This window comes from Aquarana catesbeiana, linkage group LG05 (genome assembly GCF_042186555.1).
Source record: "Aquarana catesbeiana isolate 2022-GZ linkage group LG05, ASM4218655v1, whole genome shotgun sequence".
Classification (NCBI taxonomy): Eukaryota; Metazoa; Chordata; class Amphibia; order Anura; family Ranidae; genus Aquarana; species Aquarana catesbeiana.
The window spans coordinates 457604511-457625479 of NC_133328.1; the positions used below are offsets into that span (position 1 = coordinate 457604511).

General features: G+C 47.3%; 1 protein-coding gene across 7 annotated transcripts in view; it reads left to right on the forward strand.

Moving 5' to 3' along the window:
- Positions 1–354: 354 nt before the first annotated feature.
- Positions 355–20969, forward strand: part of PPP4R1 (protein phosphatase 4 regulatory subunit 1) — a 152865-nt gene continuing 132250 nt past the window's right edge. For 3 of the 7 annotated variants that reach the window (XM_073631341.1, XM_073631342.1, XM_073631343.1), the window contains exons 1-2: positions 355–597; positions 9076–9120. In XM_073631341.1, the coding sequence (XP_073487442.1) occupies positions 591–597; positions 9076–9120 (52 nt within the window). In that variant the 5' untranslated portion in view covers positions 355–590. The other 4 variants (XM_073631344.1, XM_073631347.1, XM_073631346.1 and 1 more) reach the window with 3 other exon arrangements.

The following is a 20969-nucleotide window of genomic DNA, read 5'->3' on the forward strand; positions in this document are numbered from 1 at the left end:
TTCCCTGATCAGAGAGGTGTGAGCAGTTATAACTGACACTATACACCCCACATTCCCTGATCAGAGAGGTGTGAGCAGTTATAACTGACACTATACACCCTGCACCCCACATTCCCTGATCAGAGCAGTGTGAGCAGTTATAACTAACACTATACACCCTGCACCCCACATTCCCTGATCAGAGGGATGTGAGCAGTTATAACTGACACTATACACCCTGCACCCCACATTCCCTGATCAGAGCGGTGTTTCCAATCCCCCTCACGCACTATAATCCATACACCCCCCCTTCAGTCTCCACACACACACTGATTTCCCGGGAGTAGAGTCCTTCCACTCATGTCCCAGCTCTCCCTCGGAGGTCACATGGTGCGGTCACATGACTGTGATGTCATCTCCTCCCCCTAACCACTCCGATTTTGGATCTTCCGTGCTCCGAGGCTGTAACTTGTGAATTGGAGGAAAACACGGAGGCGCATTGGGGACGTCCACCCTCCCCTCGGTGACCGCACCTCATACACACCCCCGGGAGTTGGGCGGAGACTGTGCGGGCTGCAGACTCCATGTAGCGGCGCGGCCTGGGACACAAGATGGCGGGTGAGAGGAACGGCGCCGTGTGCGTGTCATAGAGAGTGTCATGTGCCATGGCAGCGTTGTGACTGGGCCCGGGGCGGAAGAAAGTGGACAGTGACTGGTGTGTGGGCTGGGAGTTGTCTGTGGACTCCTACACAGGGCTCTGATATTAGTGACAGGACAGGGCCGGCCTGTCACTTCTGTTGGCTGCGCTTCTCTCTTTCTTCACTTCTCTCTACTGTCTTCCCTGAGTAGTTATGTGGAGGGGGCCACTAGACACTACCTGCAATGGCTGAGTACTGTCCATAGGGTAGTTTAAGGGGCGACAGGCAGCTTCCCGTAGGGGGGGGGGGGGACAGGCAGTTTCCCTAGGATAGTAGGAGGGGGGGACAGGCAGTGTCTGTAGGATAGTATGGGGGGGGGGGGACGACACACAGGCTGCGTCCGTAGGATAGTATGAGGGGGGGGCAGGCAGCTTCCGTAAGATAGTATAGGGGGGGGACAGGCTGCGTCCGTAGTATAGTACGAGGGGGGGACAGGCTGCGTCTGTAGGATAGTACGAGAGGGGGACAGGCAGCTTCCGTAGGATAGTACGGGGGGGGGGGGGGGGTGTTGGTCAGGCAGCTTCCGTAGGATAGTACTTACTTTGGTCTGAAGAAGATGGCATTGGGAATGCTTGGCAGAGGTTGGCCCTGGTCACTAGGGGGGGTTGGACAGGCAGTTTCTGTAGGATAGTACAAGGGGGGGGACAGGCAGCGTCCGTAGGATAGTACGAGGGGGGGGACAGGCAGCGTCCGTAGGATAGTACGAGGGGGGGACAGGCAGCGTCCGTAGGATAGTACAAAGGGGGGAAAAGGCAGCGTACGTAGGATAGTACGAGGGGGGGGACAGGCAGCGTACGTAGGATAGTACGAGGGGGGGGACAGGCAGCGTCCGTAGGATAGTACGAGGGGGGGGACAGGCAGCGTCCGTAGGATAGTACGAGGGGGGGACAGGCAGCGTCCGTAGGATAGTACGAGGGGGGGGACAGGCAGCGTCCGTAGGATAGTACGAGGGGGGGGACAGGCAGCGTCCGTAGGATAGTACGAGGGGGGGACAGGCAGCGTCCGTAGGATAGTACGAGGGGGGGGACAGGCAGCGTCCGTAGGATAGTACGAGGGGGGGGACAGGCAGCGTCCGTAGGATAGTACGAGGGGGGGGACAGGCAGCATCCGTAGGATAGTACGAGGGGGGGGACAGGCAGCGTCCGTAGGATAGTACGAGGGGGGGGACAGGCAGCGTCCGTAGGATAGTACGAGGGGGGGACAGGCAGCGTCCGTAGGATAGTACGAGGGGGGGACAGGCAGCGTCCGTAGGATAGTACGAGGGGGGGACAGGCAGCGTCCGTAGGATAGTACGAGGGGGGGACAGGCAGCGTCCGTAGGATAGTACGAGGGGGGGACAGGCAGCGTCCGTAGGATAGTACGAGGGGGGGACAGGCAGCGTCCGTAGGATAGTACGAGGGGGGGACAGGCAGCGTCCGTAGGATAGTACGAGGGGGGGGACAGGCAGCGTCCGTAGGATAGTACGAGGGGGGGACAGGCAGCGTCCGTAGGATAGTACGAGGGGGGGACAGGCAGCGTCCGTAGGATAGTACGAGGGGGGGACAGGCAGCGTCCGTAGGATAGTACGAGGGGGGGGACAGGCAGCGTCCGTAGGATAGTAGGAGGGGGGGACAGGCAGCGTCCGTAGGATAGTAGGAGGGGGGGACAGGCAGCGTCCGTAGGATAGTAGGAGGGGGGGACAGGCAGCGTCCGTAGGATAGTAGGAGGGGGGGACAGGCAGCGTCCGTAGGATAGTAGGAGGGGGGGACAGGCAGCGTCCGTAGGATAGTAGGAGGGGGGGACAGGCAGCGTCCGTAGGATAGTAGGAGGGGGGGACAGGCAGCGTCCGTAGGATAGTAGGAGGGGGGGACAGGCAGCGTCCGTAGGATAGTAGGAGGGGGGGACAGGCAGCGTCCGTAGGATAGTAGGAGGGGGGGACAGGCAGCGTCCGTAGGATAGTAGGAGGGGGGGACAGGCAGCGTCCGTAGGATAGTAGGAGGGGGGGACAGGCAGCGTCCGTAGGATAGTAGGAGGGGGGGACAGGCAGCGTCCGTAGGATAGTAGGAGGGGGGGACAGGCAGCGTCCGTAGGATAGTAGGAGGGGGGGACAGGCAGCGTCCGTAGGATAGTAGGAGGGGGGACAGGCAGCGTCCGTAGGATAGTAGGAGGGGGGGACAGGCAGCGTCCGTAGGATAGTAGGAGGGGGGGACAGGCAGCGTCCGTAGGATAGTAGGAGGGGGGGACAGGCAGCGTCCGTAGGATAGTACGAGGGGGGAGGTGGGGGGTTGGACAGGCAGCTTCCGTAGGATAGTAGGAGGGGGGGACAGGCAGCTTCCGTAGGATAGTATGGGGGGGGACAGGCAGCTTCTGTAGGATAGTACGGGGGGGGGGACAGGCAGCTTCCTTGGGATAGTACGAGGGGGAACAGGCAGCGTCCGTGGGATAGTACGGGGGGGGGGGACAGGTAGTGTCCGTAGGAAAACACAGGAGGCCACACCAGGTAATGTCTGTAGGATGGCACAGCGATGCACCCAACAATGTCTAGGACTTTTTGTATAAAGTGATAGTAGATTGCGGCAGTACTTACTTTGGTCTGAAGAAGATGGCATTGGGAATGCTTGGCAGAGGTTGGCCCTGGTCACGAGGGGGGGTTGGACAGGCAGCTTCCGTAGGATAGTACGAGGGGGGGTTGGACAGGCAGTTTCTGTAGGATAGTACGAGGGGGGGGGACAGGCAGCGTCCGTAGGATAGTAGGAGGGGGGGACAGGCAGCGTCCGTAGGATAGTACGAGGGGGGGACAGGCAGCGTCCGTAGGATAGTACGAGGGGGGGACAGGCAGCGTCCGTAGGATAGTACGAGGGGGGGACAGGCAGCGTCTGTAGGATAGTACGAGGGGGGGACAGGCAGCGTCCGTAGGATAGTACGAGGGGGGGACAGGCAGCGTCCGTAGGATAGTACGAGGGGGGGGGAGAGGCAGCGTCCATAGGATAGTACGAGGGGGGGGGGACAGGCAGCGTCCGTAGGATAGTACGAGGGGGGGGGGACAGGCAGCGTCCGTAGGATAGTACGAGGGGGGGGGGACAGGCAGCGTCTGTAGGATAGTACGAGGGGGGGGACAGGCAGCGTCCGTAGGATAGTACGAGGGGGGGGACAGGCAGCTTCCGTAGGATAGTACGGGGGGGGGGGGTTGGACAGGCAGCTTCCGTAGGATGGTACGGGGGGGGGTTGGACAGGCAGCTTCCGTAGGATGGTACGGGGGGGGGGGGTTGGACAGGCAGCTTCCGTAGGATGGTACGGGGGGGGGGGGTTGGACAGGCAGCTTCCGTAGGATGGTACGGGGGGGGGGGGTTGGACAGGCAGCTTCCGTAGGATGGTACGGGGGGGGGGGGTGACAGGCAGCTTCCGTAGGATGGTACGGGGGGGGGGGGGACACAGGCAGCTACCGTATGATGGTACGGGGGGGGGGGAGACAGGCAGCTTCCATATGATGGTACGGGGGGGGGGGAGACAGGCAGCTTCCGTAGGATAGTACGAGGGGGGGGACAGGCAACTTCCGTAGGATAGTACAAGGGGGGGGACAGGCAGCTTCCGTAGGATAGTATGCGGGGGGGACAGGTAGCGTCCTTGGGATAGTACGAGGGGGAACAGGCAGCGTCTGTGGGATAGTACGGGGTGGGGGGACAGGTAGTGTCCGTAGGAAAACACAGGAGGCCACACCAGGTAATGTCTGTAGGATGGCACAACGATGTACCCAACAACGTCTAGGACTTTTTGTATAAAGTGATAGTAGATGATGGCATTGGGAATGCTTGGCAGAGGTTGGCCCTGGTCAGCAATGGGTGCTGTCTAAGCCTGTACTAGGATGGGTAGTAGGCAGATGCAGGAACTTTGAGACTGCTAGACTGTTTGGAAATGTTGTACACAGATCTTAATGGAATGCTGATTGTCACTTTAAACAAGTTGCCAGCAGGCTTTCAAGAAGTTTTGAAGCCTGCTAGCAGCATGTCTAAAGTGACAGCCAGCACTCCCATTAGGATCTGTATTTATCATTTACAAACTGGAGCTGAGGGGTACTTTGAAAAGCTTCAGAGCCGGTTCACACCAGAACGCAGTGTGGGAAAGGTGTGTTTCCTGCACTGCGTTAAGAACGCACTGCCTTTGCGATCTGCTGTTGGTGCCAATACATTGTTGAAGGCACCCCAAATGTAGATTGCAAACAGTGCATTTGTGGGCACCATATCGCATAGTGCTGTAGTACAATGTGATTTGGTGCAGTGCGTTTTTCAAAAGTTGTGCATGCACCACCTTTTGTGCAGTCTGGTTTGATTTGCAGCCCGTTAAAATGAATGGGCTGCCGGATCGCATAGGAATGTGTAGCGCGTTCCTGTGCGATTCTGGTGTAAATCAGTCCTCAAAGCTTGCTGAAGCCCATGTGAAACAGGCCTTATATTCTAGTATGTACCTCTCCTGGCACAAATGACTTATTTCCCTTACATATTATCAATCTGGATATTATGCCCTGTAGGAAGAGGCTAAACATACACTGAGCTGATCAGAAGGTAATTTGTTTTATGCAGTGCAAAGATGAGCCAATCGTATATGAAAGCATTCTTGTGCACATTCTTTAAGGGAGTAGTTCATATTTAGGCTTCATGCACACTGGTTTATTGTAATGTGATTTCTCCTGGAAGGGGAAAATTAGCATTAATAAACTCACCTGAGCTGCATTTTTTTCAAACCAGTTTAGGTGAGTTTAGCAGAGTTCTAAGCAGCATTTGGTGTTTGGGAGTTAATTTATTTCATTGGCCAGAATTATAATTTATTCTGTTTATTCATCTGAATGACCTCTGAAGTGCTGAACGCACTTGGCGTTTAGGAGTGTTTGTTTTTTACACCCAAAAGCTTCCCTCCTGAATGCGATTTTCTTCTGCAGTCAGGAGAGGAGCTTTGACTGCCTCAGTACCCTGATGCTCATAATCTCTGGTAAAAGCCTATGTGTGCATGGACACACAGGCTTTTATGGAATTGAGATCAGGGGCTTTGACAAAAAAAAAACAAAATGCCAGAAGCTCCTAAACGGAAGTGTAGGAGCAGCAGTGTACATGAGGCTTATTGGTAAAATTTCATGTGCAGTCAAGGGGCCCAAGTAGTTAACAAATCGATTGTTTTAATTAAAATACCTGTAGGTCAAGTGCAGCTTCCACAAAGCCTTGCCAAAAGGTAGCATTCTGAGTGTTCTGTGCTGTTCTGCATATACAGGTGATACTCGAAAAATTTGAATATGGTGCAAAAGTTAATTTATTTCACTAATGCAACTTAAAAGGTGAAACTAATATATGAGACACATTACATGCAAAGCAAGATAGTTCAAACCATGATTTGTCATCATTGTGATGATTATGGTTTGCAGCTCATGAAAACCCCAAATCCACAATCTCAGAAAATTAGAATATTACATGCAATTGATAAACCAAGGATTGTACATAGAACAATATCGGATTTCTGAAAAGTATGCATATGTACTCAGTACTTGGTTTGGGCCCCTTTTGCAGCAATTATTTTCCATGCCACACCGCATTGAGGCAGTATCAGCCTGTGGCACTGCTGAGGTGTTATGGAAGACCAGGATGCTTCAATAGCGGCCTTCAGCTCTTCTGCATTGTTCTGTCTCATGTCTCTCATCTTTCTCTTGGCAATGCCCCATAGATTCTCTATGGGGTTCAGGTCAGGTGAGTTTCCTGGCCCATCAAGCACAGTAATCCCATGGCCATTGAACCAGGTTTTGGTGCTTTTGGCAGTGTAGGCAGGTGCCAAGTCCTGCTGGAAAATGAAGTCAGCATCCCCATAGAGCTCGTCTGTGGAAGGAAGCATGAAGTGCTCCAAAATCTCCTGGTAGACTGCTGTGTTGACCCTGGACTTAATGAAGCACAGTGGACCAACACCAGCAGATGACATGGCTCCCCAAATCAACACAGACTGTGGAAACTTCACACTGGACTTCAAGCATCTTACAGTGTGTGTCTCTCCATTCTTCCTCCATATTCTGGGTCCTTGGTTTCCAAATGAAATGCAAAATTTGCTCTCATCAGAAAAGAGGACTTTGGACCACTAAGCAACAAACCAGGTCTGTTTTTTTTAGCCCAGGTAAGATGCTTCTGACGTTGTTTGTTGTTCAGGAGTGGCTTGACAAGAGGAATACAACATTTGAAGCCCATGTTCAGGATCTGTCTGTGTGTGGTGGCACTTGATGCACTGACTCCAGCCTCAGTCCACTCCTTGTGAAAGTCCCCAACACTTTTGAATGGCCTTTTCCTGACAATCCTCTTCAGGCTGCGGTCATCCCTGCTGCTTGTGCACCTTTTTTCTTCCACACTTTTTGTTTCCACATAACTTTCTATTAATGTGCTTTGATACAGCACTTTGGGAACATCCAACTTCTTTTGCAATTACCTTTTTAGGCTTTCCCTCCTTATGGAGGGTGTCAGTGATGGTTTTCTGCACAACTGTCAGGACAGCAGTCTTACCCATGATTGTGATTCCTACTGAACCAGACTGAGAGACAATTTAAAGGCTCAGGAACCCTTTGTAGGTGTTATGGCTTAATTATCTGATTAGAGTGCGACACTTTGAGCCTAGAATATTGCACCTTTTCACAATATTCAAATTTTCTGAGTTTGTGGATTTGGGGTTTTCATGAGCTGTAAGCCATAATCATCACAATTATGACAAATCATGGCTTGAACTATCTTGCTTTGCATGTAACAAGTCTATCTCGTATATTAGTTTCACTTTTTAAGTTGCATTCGTGAAATAAATTAACTTTTGCACGATATTCTAATTTTTCAAGTATCGCCTGTAAGATGGATGGTCTGTTGAACGTGCTTCCGTCATCACTGGAATGAGCGCTGTCCCTTGTCAACAAATCTGCACATGCTTTCCATCAACCAGTGGCTCTGAACTTCCTAAGCTGTTCTGCTCTGACAGGGAGAGTGCACTGCGCATGTGCACATTTTGTGGAAGGGGGAGTGCCTACTCATTCCTACAATGATGGGGGCAGCCCCCATCATCTGCTAAAACCTTGTACACACGATCAGATTATTGGACGAATTTTCATCAGCTTTTTGTTGCATGCTAGTCTCAAATCGAAAGTGAAGAGGTTACTCACCATCAGAAAATTTTCGTACGACTTCATTTAACGTCAGAAGTGACGTAATGTGTTGAATTGTTTTATATGTGTTCTTTGATTTCTGAGCATGCTTAGTCTTGCTCTTCAGATATTTTTGTGGCCAAGAACCATACTATTGAAAAGAAAATCGGACGTTGTGCTCACATCAGACAAAAATTTTGGAGCCTGCACATCCAGTTTTTGTCTGACGAAAATTCGTAATCGGCTGTCAAAAGCAGCATACTAACTATCTGGAAATCGGCAGATCGTTCATTTGAAATGTAACTTCAGTTTTTCTGATCTTGTCTGTGGACCTTTAGCCTCTATGCAGGTCAGCATAAATCTCACAGAACACTGTCCCTAGATCCTGCAATCTACGCTGTCCCTCATCATTGCAGGAATGAGCATGCTCTCCCATCCACAAACCTACGCATGCACAGTACACCCTTTTGTGGTTTTGAGATTTGTAGACTAGGGAGAGCGATCATTCCAGTGCTGATAGCAGCATGCTCAACAGACCACCCATCCAATATGCAGGTTGGCCCAGATCGCTCAGAATATTTGGGCCAGGCTTTGCGAAATTTGAAAACTACTGGGACTCCTTGACTGCACTATAAATTTTACTATAAAAAACCCTTTCATACAACAACCTTAACATTTTTGGATTATTTACTGTTAAAGTGGAGTTCCACCCAAAAATGGAACTTCCGCTTTAAGTTCAGGTGACCCCCTGACATGCCACATTTGGCATGTCATTTTTTTGGGGGGGGAGCGGGCACCCTGTTTTTAGGGGCACCAAGCTCCTACTTCCTCCCGGGGCTCCACGGTGCTGGAAGGAAGTTCACCCCCCCCCTCTCTCCTCCCCCCCCTCCCCTCTCTGCTCCCTGCAATCATCTGGGACACACCACAGGTCCCAGAAGATTGCCTGGCCATTCGCAGCGCACGCATGAGCAGTGTGCGCCTGCCGGGCGCCCACAGTTAGAATGCCGGCGCCTCGGAAGGAGGGGGAGAGGAGCGAGGCTTCCTGCACCCGCATCGCTGGACCGTTGGACAGGTGAGTGTCTGATTATTAAAAGTCAGCAGCTACAACTTTTTGTAGCTGCTAAATTTTAAATGGGTTAAAGCTCTACAAGGGTATGCTTTGAGTTGCAAGTTAGACATTTACCCCAGATCAGTTTTTAATATGTATTGGCAGTATGAATGTTTAGGTAAGCGTTATTGTTTTCCATTGTTCTTATGTTATGTTTCTTGTAGATTTGTCGCTGCTTCAGGATGATGTTCAGGAAGAGATAGATGGATGTAGGTGTCTTTTCTCTTTTACATTTATTGCATCCATTGTTTGTGCGATTACCTTTATCATAGTAATATCTATGCAAACTTTTCATCTGTGAAGTCAGTTTTTGGGCTTGCCTGTCTTTGTGACCGCTCATTGTGTAGACAAATGCAGGGTTTTCTCAGCTAAGCTCGCCCTTCTGCCTGCATGCCTGAGCTAAGGGCAGATGGACTCCAGGAAGTAAATGCTACATGAATCATCTACCCTTACACAAGATGGCCATGCCCAGAAATGCTAAGGTGTTGTGTTTCAAAGTGATTACTTTTTTTGTAAAATACTTTAAGTTTTGTAACATACATACAACTTCAATCGCAGGCTGCGGGCAACAGTCACTGGTTACAGTAAAATTCCCAGTGTGTAATGATAACATTAACGTGAGAAAAAAAAGGGGGGGGGGTTAAATACAAACAAAACAATACAACACTTGCCCAGACAGATATACACAGCCCGAACCTCCCACCAAAGCAAAGTGCATAGTGATTTTAGTCATGGTCTCCTTTTGTAATCCTACAAAACAATAGCTACAGTGTGGCTCCCCAGGCCCCCCCCACAAGAAATTAAGGTCTAGAGCAGGGGTCTTCAAACTACGGCCCTCCAGTTGTTCAGGAACTACAATTCCCATCATGCCTAGTCATGTCTGTGAATGTCAGAGTTTTACAATGCCTCATGGGATGTGTAGTTCTGCAACAGCTGGAGGGCCGTAGTTTGAGGATCCCTGGTCTAGAGTATCCTAAAGCCAAATAAATCATTGCTGCCACCTGAATTCAATTTGTGAATGCCCAACCCTCTAGAAATAACCCCTTCCCACCTCTTCATTTCCTCGCAAGGACCATTGCCTGTACTTGTGGTAAGTTAATCCGAGACCGTATCCACAGATGCCATCCAGCCTCCTCAAATCTTATCGAACTTTGCCATAGCCCCCCTATTCAAGTAGGTTGCTTTGGAAAATGGTACTGCTTTATTGATTGGTGATTTCCAGGATGCCAGAGTTGGTGCAGAAGAGTTCTTCCATGACAAAATAATACGCGAGGGAGCCCACGGCATGACCCCCTTTAGAAACGACACGATCTGCCCTTTCTAAAGTGTGCATGCGCCGTAGACATGGCGCATGGCTTTATTGTAAATATCTCTTAAACTGTGGAGGTTTAGGAGATATTTCCAGCACCTACAGGTGAGCCTTAATATAGTCTTACCTGTAGGTAAAAGTGGTTGTACAGGGTGTACAACCACTTTAATACATTGCGCTACAGCTTGCCAGTAGGGTTTTATCTGGGACAGTCCCAAGATATATGCATGAAATTAGCAAGGGGTGCCGTGCATCTCCGGCAAAGAGTGTTGGTTCCCAAACATCCTGGCCAACCTGGGTAAGGTATATTCTATGCAGGAATTTATAGTGGATCAGGAGATCCCTAGTAGAGACTGGGCACTGAAATGCAGCCCCCCAACATGTCATCCCAGTCATCTGTCTAGTCCTGGAGCCGCTGCCTCCCAGGCCAGTCTGCAAGTCTCCATCAATACTGTTGTTTCCTGAAAGAGGTCTTTATATAAATTAGAGACTGGTTTAGTTAAGGAGTCGCTGCGTGTCAGTAGTTCCAAAGTGATTTCTCAACAAAATAAAGCATGTAGACATGGATGGATGAGTGTTCTTTTAAAGCTAAAAATGAATAGCGTTTTGGTTTGTAGTGCTCAGATGCCGTGTAGTTCCGCATTAAAAGGGTTAGTTCGCCCTTACAGAAAAAATATAAAAGTAGATTAACACCATACTCCCTCCCCACTCCTCTGGTTCCCACTGCACGTTCCTCCAGCGATGCTGGGCTGTCAGAGCCCACGCAGCCGATCCAGTGGTCTAGGGATTTGAAATCCCTGCTCATCTCTGTCAGCCTTGTGCAGCACTTTCTGAACGGACCAGAAGGATTCACTGTGCAGACGCTGACCAATCAGAATTGCTATGGTCCGTTCTGGAAGCGCTGCACAGAGAAGAGCGGCTGCAAGAGTTTTAACAGCTCAGCATAGCCGTAGGTATGTAAAGAGGGGCTTGGGGGTTGGGAAACGTGTAGGGTGTTAGTTCACCTTCACATTTTTTTTCTATAAAGGTGAAATAACGTTTAAACTCTAAATGAGTACATAAAATAAACTTTCAGGATTCATCACAAGTAAAGTTGGTTTATTGGGGTCATTTTTCACAATAAAAAAGTTCTAATCTGGGGAGAGACTTCGTATTAAAGGATTATTCTTTCACCTTTGCTACTATTATGTTTTTTTTTTTTTTGTTTTTTTTTTTGCTGCAGAACTCTTTTAGGCTGGGTTCACACTAAGGCAAATTTAATGCCTCTCTATGACTCTCTATGGAGCCGAATCACACCTCTCTGGAGCTGCTCCGGTGCGAATTGCACAGGAGTCCTGTGTGTTTTCTGGTCCATTTTAAGCCAAAAATTTGGACTGAAATCGGACCTGGAACGGTGAACAGGGATGCACTGGACCCATGCTGTGAGCCGCCCTGTGTGGCAGTGTGAACCAAGCCTTAAGCACAGGTTCACACTGCCAGCGGGAATTAAATTGTTCAGCCGATTTCATTCCTTTCATGTCAGTACCAACTTCGGAGGCGATTTCAGAGACATCTGTGCAGGTTGCTGCACAGATGTCTATGGAAATCGGACCCCGAAGTCATCAAAAGTAGTACAGAAACTAATTTTGGGAATTGGTGATTCAGACGGTGCCATTGACGCCGATTTGACATGCCAAATTGATCCAGTGTGAACCTAGGCTCAGGTAAGCATTTGTTGGAAAGTACAGCAAATAAGGGGTTGTATGCTGTAGTGTTTTAGTCACAGCATAAATAGTGTTTTATGCTGTAATTTGCAATATATTTTTAAATTCAGGCTGTCCTATTGAAATTATGGGGAAAATATTCTACCAGTGTTTTTTTTGTGTTTTTTTTAAATGTTCACTGCAGGGTTACAAACGATAATCTTATCGTGGGACAAATACCTTAACTGTCGTCATTAATTTCCAGAAAATGCTAGTTTACTGGCTGTCATACTAATCCTTGGGCTTCAGGGCTTTTAGCGACTGGATCACTGTCTTGGAATAAATGTTTGGAGCAGACGCTGGTTTAAAGCGGGAGTCCGGCGACCAATCCTTTTATTTTTTTTATTTTTTTAGGTCATTGAGACACTTTCCTAATCCCAAAATAATACTCACAGTTTGGGTGTAATATTTCCGCCTCTGTCTGTTTTCGTACTGAAGAATAACTTAAAAAATGTGATGCTGGCTGGTTCCATCTTGCTTGTGGGCATATGAAGCCCACAAGCATTGATTTCCTGGATGCGGTGAATGCTGTTCATTCACAGCTTGTTCATGAGCGTGATCATTGTTTCTGCACTGAATCTTGGGAAGCCTGACACTACGCTCCCAGGAGACAGTGCGGAGCCGGGGAAAGGCAATAAACACGCCTACTCCCATGGGAGGAGAGACAGGAAGTGCCACCATAAAGTACAATATAAAGGTAATTACAGCGATAAAAAAAATAACGTGCAGCATTTGAACATCTATGCAATTAACTGAAGGGGGTAAGATTAAGTTAAAAATTTGAGTGGAACCCTGCTTTAATTACTTCTTGCTTGTTTTGATTCAAAACATTGAAGTTGGCCAAGCGGCTAACCTTTTTTGGACTGCAATGACCACACCTGCATTTCTGTCACAACAGTCTTTCTTTTAGAAAATCAGTACTGTCATACTTCGTCTTTGTTATGAAGTTGTGCTTTGAATGTATTTTTTTTGTTTTTTTTTTTGTTTTGATTGGATAAAGTTGAATGAATTGCTTTGATGGGCCTTTGAACTACATAACTGTTGGTAAATATACAAAGACTGTACTATAAGGCCCCATTCACACCTGAGAATAGCGTTTTCAGGCAGAAAGTTGCGTGATTTTATCACTATTTTGTACAGGTCAAAAGGTCACCAATGTAAAAAACAGAAAATCTGCCTAAAAAAATTTCAGAACTTGTTTGAGCTTCAGGCGTTTTGGAGTGGAGATGTGAACCGTCTCCATAGAGAATATTTGATTTTTTTTCCCCTCCAGCGTTTTGTAGCTTGAGATTTCAAGCTACAAAACGCTCAGGTGTGAATGGGGCCTAAGGGCTTATTCACATGGTCATTCCTAGATGTACAACACCCAAATCTGCATATTTCTGTGGATACGATAAGGCATTTCTAATTGCGGCTACTTATCCTGTACAAATCAATGATGGGCTGAGAGATTCTGCAGCTGTTTAAATGTAATTGCACATGGAGGGAATACCTGCAGTTGGGAACAGATGAGAGGCCCTTGGCACAAACAATCTGTCTGCATACAGAGCTGCTCCTCTATCCCTAAATGCATATATTTTCTCTTTGAACAATTACATGTGAACAGCCATGGACAGTGCCAGCCTGTCATTGTTTTGCACAGACTTCCTGCCCACGGCTAATCGGAAATAGCTGGCTGCACCAGCTACATGAAAGCACTTATATGGGCGGTGTATGTTTAGGTATAAACAGCTTTAGAAATAAAGCCCTCTGGGGTAGAAACACTGTTAATTCTATATTGGCTTCATATTCTCATATTTTGATATGTGAACCTTGTAAGATCAAGTTTAAGAGCAAACCTGTGCTGAGAGAAACCTATTTCTAAAAGTGCTGTTTGCCTGGCTGCCATGCTGATCCTTTGGCTTTTTCTAGTATTTTTCTGTGACACAAGTTAAATTGCACAGATGCCTCTTACAAGGAGAATTTCTCACTACCAGAGTATATAATTGATGTATACTACTTCCTTTGTGTACAGCAGGGTAGGTGTGTAGTATGGTAACTTTTTGTGCCTAAGTCTTGTCAGATTGTGTGTGTTTAACTGGAGACCTTTTACTTACCTGATCTCTGATTCTTTACACATTAACAAGCTAAGTATTTACAGTGTGCAACACAATGTTCTGCCAGCTAAACACTGCTAATGCAGTTCCTATATTGGACACCCGGGTTTTCTATTTGTTTTTTTTTTTTTTTTTTTGTTTCCACATTTTTGTAAGACATATTTGTCGTAATTTTACTATTTTTAAATACTATATCTAAAACAGTCTGGACTTTTTCACATCTGCAAGCACACGTTAAGGTGCACAAAAGACATGATGCTTTGAAATGCATTACAGTGCTTACATATTTTTTCCTTTAACCTAAGTTCTGTGTGCAGAAGCATGTTGCAGTGTGTCAGAACATGTTGTGCTGTGCAAAAAATGCAGTGTGTCCTAATTTTTTTTTCAGAGAATTGGTGTGAACGAAAGCAATAGAACATTAGGCAATTTGCCTATTCTCAGTGTTGGGCAAAGCTGCTTCACAGGACTGGCATGAACAAGCCCTAAGTGACAGCAAATCACAGTTTTAGAAAAATATTGCATAACTGCATAAATTACAAGAAACTGCCGTGACCCCCATCCCACAGGGGAAGGATTAAATGCTCATTAACGCTAGGAGATGAGGAATAAAATGTAATACTTCTCCATATACTTTGCTCTGGCAAGCTCCCTCTATCTGTGCCACTGGTTGCCTGAAGCCTCTTCTCTAAGATGCCCCGGTTGCATGACATCATCAAGTACAGTGTAGAACCAGTAGTCCTGCATTATCTGTGAGGATGGTGAAGCACTGCCCACAATCCCTATAGTGGAATAGAGTGATGGAGTGAGGTAAGTAATGCAGCTTATTCCTTATCCCCCTAGAGTCAGCGAGCATTTAAACTTTAAGGGGAGGGGTTATAATTCCTAAAGTTAGGCTTTAAAATTGGTACTTTACTGAAGCTATAGTTTCCCTTTAATCAGCAGTAATGTTAACACCATCTAAGTCAGTGGTTCTCAACCTTGACCCCTTGATAAAATTTCCCAAGTTGTGGGGACCCCTAACAGTAAAATTATTTTCATAGCATGGGTTGTCAGCACCCAAGGCAAGACAAGTAATTTGTGCCCCTAATCCATGGACATTTAGGGCTCCCTGGGTCCCTTCCGCTCATAGAGTATTAAAACCCCTTCTGGTACATTTTAGGATGTATCACTCTTTCTCTTTGTTCTCCTTTCTTTCCCTTTTATCTCTTTCCTAATTTCTTGTTTTTCCCCATCCCTCTTTATAGCCGTCTTTCTTTCTCTTATTCTTTCTCTGCCTTTTTCTTTGTTCTTCCCTGTCTTTACCTCTCCCTTACATGTATTCTCTATTTTTATTCCTTCTCTTACTCCTTGGCGGGGGGAATGGGATCAGTGGCAGTGCTGGGGGGAGTTCTGATCAGCCAAATTAGGTGCTTTTAATCAAGGTCATCTGTTGATCTGAGAACTATAGTAGGGACTTTTAATCGCAACTCTAATCACAGGTAGTGTTACTCACTGTGTCTCTGACTTTGTGGTGTCTCCTAGCAGTGACACCTATGCCAAAATCAGGCGATAGGGTCTCCTCCAGCCCCTCCTACTTCACATTTCTCACCAGTCAGCTGACCTCTTGTCTCCTCCCCCAACCATGCCGTGAACTGAATGGGCAGCTGCGAGCTCCAGGGACAGCCCTGCTGGGTGGCTGCAAAAAGGCTGGGCCAGAGGTGCGGGCTTCAGGAACAGCCCAGGATTCGGTGATCCCTGGCAAATCGTCATTTGACCCCCCAGGTTGAGAACCACTGATCTAAGTAGTGAACAGCTTCATTTATTGGCATTGATCAATTAGCTCTATTGGGCTTAGATAGTAGAGATTGTGATGTCATCCACCCACCTATTCACTCAGCTAATGAGAGGACGTTTAATATTCAGAAAATATTCAGAAAATATACAAGGCTTCCTGTCAATGGCAGAGCAGCACTTTGCCTGACTTAATTTTGTTCTGGCAACAGACAGGAAGTCCCTATGCCGCTGCTGCTGCTGGAAGACAGCACTATATGTAGCTAATGCTACATACAGTTTACACAATGATGATGGTGGTTGCATCTGTTAGTAAATGGCTGGTTTGGGCCAAACAAACTAGTTAAAGTGAAAAGTAAAGGCAAAACCTAACTAACTCTAAGCCTAATCTATCTAGCCCTGTAAAGAAAAAAATTTACTATACTGACCAATTCTGCAGCCAGTCCATTCCCAAGCAGATCAGTGGCTTCAGTGTGTAGGAAAAGAAGCCGACAACAGAAGCCCCTTAATAAATCTATGGGAGATGTCACTTCCTAGGCATTGTCAGTTCTCTCCTGCAAACAGAGGATCCGTTGGAGATCTGACCGGAGCAGCTGCAGAACAGGCAAATATAGCGATTCCCCCCCAAACAAAAGGATTCCTCTTAATCCAGCGCTGGGGGGTGATGGCTACAAACCACCACAAAGAAGTCAAAAATGTCTATGCCACGGTTTGTAAAGAGCTAGTAAACCCTGATGGGCTTTACTTCCTTTTTTTCCCCCTGCAAAGTAAAAGCATAATGGGCTAGTATGCATCGCATTCTAGCCCATTATGTTGCACTTACCTGCAAATAAAGCCTGCGATACCCCTGCTGGTGGCCGCATCCATCTTCAACCCTCTTCCTTCCGGGGCCATGGACTCCGGCTCTGTGACTGGCTGGAGTCACGTGACATCACTCCTGCGCAAGCGCACGGGAGCTGCCAGTCATGGCACGAGCCCCGTAGAAATGATCTGTGACTGTCTGGAGTCACGTGACATCACTCCCGCGCATGCACACGGGAGCGGCCAGTCATGGCACGAGCCCCTTAGAAATGACACTATTGTGCCCTTTCTTCAGTGCGCATGCGCCGATGACGTCTGCGCTAGCGTATATGGTAAATATCTCCTAAACCGTGCAAGTTTAGGAGATATTGCCAGTACCTACAGGTAAGCCATATTATAGGCTTACCTGTAGATAAAAGTAATGTAACAGGGTTTACAACCACTTTAAGAGGAATCCTTTTATTCTTTTGCACAACATCATCACTGGTGTTTTGGTTCCCCTCTAGCTGCAGAGGGCTAACGTTTATTACTCAGACTGCCATATGTTGGTTCTTCATATAGCGGCTGAACTTTTTAGGAGTACACTTAGGTCTCTTTCACACTGGGGCGGTAGCGGTAAAGCGGCGCTTTACTGCTGTTATAGCGACGCTTTTCGGCCACTAGCAGGACGCTTTTAAGCCCCGCTAGTGCCCGAAGAAAGGGTTAATAACACCAGTGTTGCTGCTCTTTGCAGGCACTTAAGCAGCGCTGCCCATTCATTTCAATGGGCAGGGGTAGTGGAGGAGTGGTGTATACACTGCTCCCGCACCGCCCCAAAGATGCCGCTTGCAGGACTTTTTTCCCCGTCCTGCAAGCGCACCGCCCCACCCCAGTGTGAAAGCACTTGGGCTTTCACACTGGGGTGGCTTGAGAGGTGCTTTTCAAGCGCTATTTTTAGCGCTAAAATGCCAGAAAAGCGTCCCAGTGTGAAAGGGGTCTTAGAGTTGAGCTGGCTACACCCTATACAGCTTTTGTTCGATTTTCTTTAGATTTGCCTCCTACTATGTAGTGCAAGAGCATGGCTGGTTGCATACAAATTGAAAGTGTTTAGGTTTGACCTCATATTATATGGTTTTGGTAAATCTAAAGGAAAAAAGCTAAAGTACATTGTATAGTGTGTATCCAGCTTAACTTGGGTTTTGCCTTCCACTTTAAGCTTTATTTTTTTAAATAGCCAAAATGTGTTTGTTTTAATTTTATATAAAGTGGGGAAGGATTAAGAGTTTGTCTGTCAGTTTTTTCCCGTTGTCTGTTTGCCTGGTGCAGATTTTCCCTCACTTCCTGTCTGGGGGAAAAAGGTCGTCCTCAGGACAGGAAGTGGGTGTTGGTGTCACTGTGTTCAACAGGAACACAAACAGAAGTATACATTTTATTTAAAAAAGTGGGGGGAGGGGGGGGGTTGTGTACTGATACACATTAAAGTGTTTGTAAACCCTTACACACCACTTTTCCCTACATCAAGGCTTACCTGTAGGTACTGGAAATATCTCATAAACCTGCACAGTTTAGGAGATAGTTACCATCTATGCTTGCGCCGACGTCATCGGCGCATGCACACAAAAAGGGCATGATCGTGTCGTTCTTATAGGGCCCGTGCTGTGACTGTCGGCTCCCGCGTGCATGCGCGGGAGTGACATCAAGTGACTCCGGCCAGTCACAGAGCCGCAGTCCATGGCCTCAGAAGGAAACGGGGACATTGCGGGCTTCATTTGCAGGTAAGTGTAACATAATGGGCTAGTATGCGATGCATACTAGCCCGTTATGCTTTTACTTTGCAGGGGAACAAAGAGGAAGTAAAACTCATCAGGGTTTACTTGCTCTTTAAACCCCAAATCCCGCCAAATGTTTAAGCTGTGGCAGGGTAAAATCATAATTTTTTTTTTTATGTTTTTGTTTTGTTTGCAGGGCTATTAGCGGAGTAGCAAGTAACCAATTAATCTTAAGCCCCCGTTCACATCGGCGTGACTTGATGTGCCAATTCACAGCCTATTTCTGGCAATGTCACTGTCCCAATCGGTGCGATGCCACACCGATTTCCAAAAGTAGTTCCCACACTACTTTTGGCGCATTCGGGGGCACTTTCAATAAAGATCTGTGCATGAACCCGCTTAGATATCTTTCAAGTCGCCCCTGAACTCGCACTGAAATGCGGGTTTAAAATTGTTCAGCTGAACTCAAACCCGTGTTCAGTGTGAACGAGGGCTAAGTGCCCTTTCACAGCGGTGGAGTCTGCCAGCGGATCTGCCCACTCAGCAGGGGATCTCTCCACCTATCCCTGCTGAGCAGGCAGATGGTGGATGGCAGGTCGGTGTCTGCTCCCCTGATGCAGAGCAGACACGGACACAGGCTGCTGTTCTCTATGGGGCTGTCAGATGGAAACGGACTGCCTGTCATCCAATCCTCCGGACAGATTGGGAATGCCCATCTGTCTGTTTTTCGTGGACAAGATTGGATCGGATGCCAGTGAACCAGTAAGCCCTGGTTCACGCTGGTGCAATTTGACATGCGATTTGACATATGTCAAATCGGCGGCAATTGCCGGCAATGGCGCCGTCCTAATTGGTGCGACACCGCACCGATTTCAAAAAGTAGTTTCTGTACTACTTTTTGCGATTTAAGCTTGCGATTTCCATTCACATCTCCACTGGCAGAAACCTGCACAGATGTCTGTGAAATTGCCGCTGAAATCGGGATTGACATGCGGGAGTGAAATCGCGCGAGTTCAGCTGAACTCGCACAGCTTCATTCCCGCAGCTCAGTGTGAACCTAGGCTTTATGTGTAAATTACTTTCTCATATTAGAGGACTATGTTTTCCTAAATACCTCTGTTGCTCTGTCTGTGTCCACCTAGTCCTTCCTTCACATGTCTAAGTGTCTCCTATGGCTAATTTTAATGTTTGCTTTGTGATCTTGTTTCCTGGTTCATGGTGTGACTCACTCAAAGATATTGAGAAAGGTCTTGTCAGGAGTATAAATTACAGTCTGGTAGAAGTTTTTACCATGTTAGGCCATGTGAAAATCTGCTATACATGAAAAGATTTTGTACACTAAAAATTTAAAATGTGGTTAAATAACAAGTTTAAACCAGTAATCCAGATGTTTTGGGATACATTGGAGAAGGCTTAAACTTAAAGCCTCTGTTAGGTGTGTTTTTTTTTTTTTTTTTGTTTGTTTAAATAAATACCATGAAGGATTTCAAGATGTACATACAAAATATACTGTAATTCACGTGCAAAAAAATGGTGAATGCTTGCTCTGCTTTTATGGCACAATATTTTTGCACGGTTTAGGAGAAGCTTTGCTTTCTCTGTAGGAAACAGATGTCTTCCTAATGCTGGCTATTCAAGCCTACTCTTTTAATGGCTACTCATTTTGATCTGTCTAAAAGATGAATTCTTTGTGGCAGTTTGGTGTGTAATTTTAAATGTTTTGAAACGTTCTAGGTAGAAATTTGTGCTATGACCTCTCCTTTTTGAAACATTAGTTTTCTTCCACTCATGCTGATCCAGTGGCTTCAATGATTTCTTTGTGACCCGGAACAAGTATGCATATCGGAGTGTTGGAGTTTGGATTTTACGTCCTGCATATCTGTTTTTTACTTTTTATTTTTTTTTTTGTCGGGAACTCAAAATTGAGGCCGGAGACAATCAGATTATTAGGTCATTGATAGCCTACAATTTTGTTTTGTACTACATGCTTCCTTTAGGAAGGCTCGGCCCACAAGGACCAAGTGGCTTGGGTAGATCAAAGTGCCTATCAATGTCCCAGCTGGGCAGCAGGGACACCCCTAAGGGCTAAAGTCGATGAGGCACTTGATCATGGCCAAAAGGCCGAGACGCGAAAATGCTGTTATGGAATGAGGGTGTTGGGGTAGATCGCAGTCTCGTTCCTTGTGGGGACTAAGCCTATAACCCAGTGATGGCGAACCTTGGCGCCCCAGATGTTTTGGAGCTACATTTCCCATGATGCTCCACTACACTGCAGAGTGCATGAGCATCATGGGAAATGTAGTTCCAAAACATCTGTGGTGCCAAGGTTCACCATCACTGCTCTAACCCAATAGCAGCAGATAAAGAAGGAAAAAGGCTTTACTAAAGCGTAGGCCCATGGAGGGCTGTGTTAACCCCCAGGGATGCACAGGTGTTCCATACAGGCACTCTCATTGATTTCAATTGACTTGCATGCGCTACACAGACACTGATCCCATCCTGACATCTGTGCAGATACATGGCCCCGAATGCAGCTGCTGCGTACCAATTGACATCAATGGGACTACCTATACACAGGGATACACGAAGCAC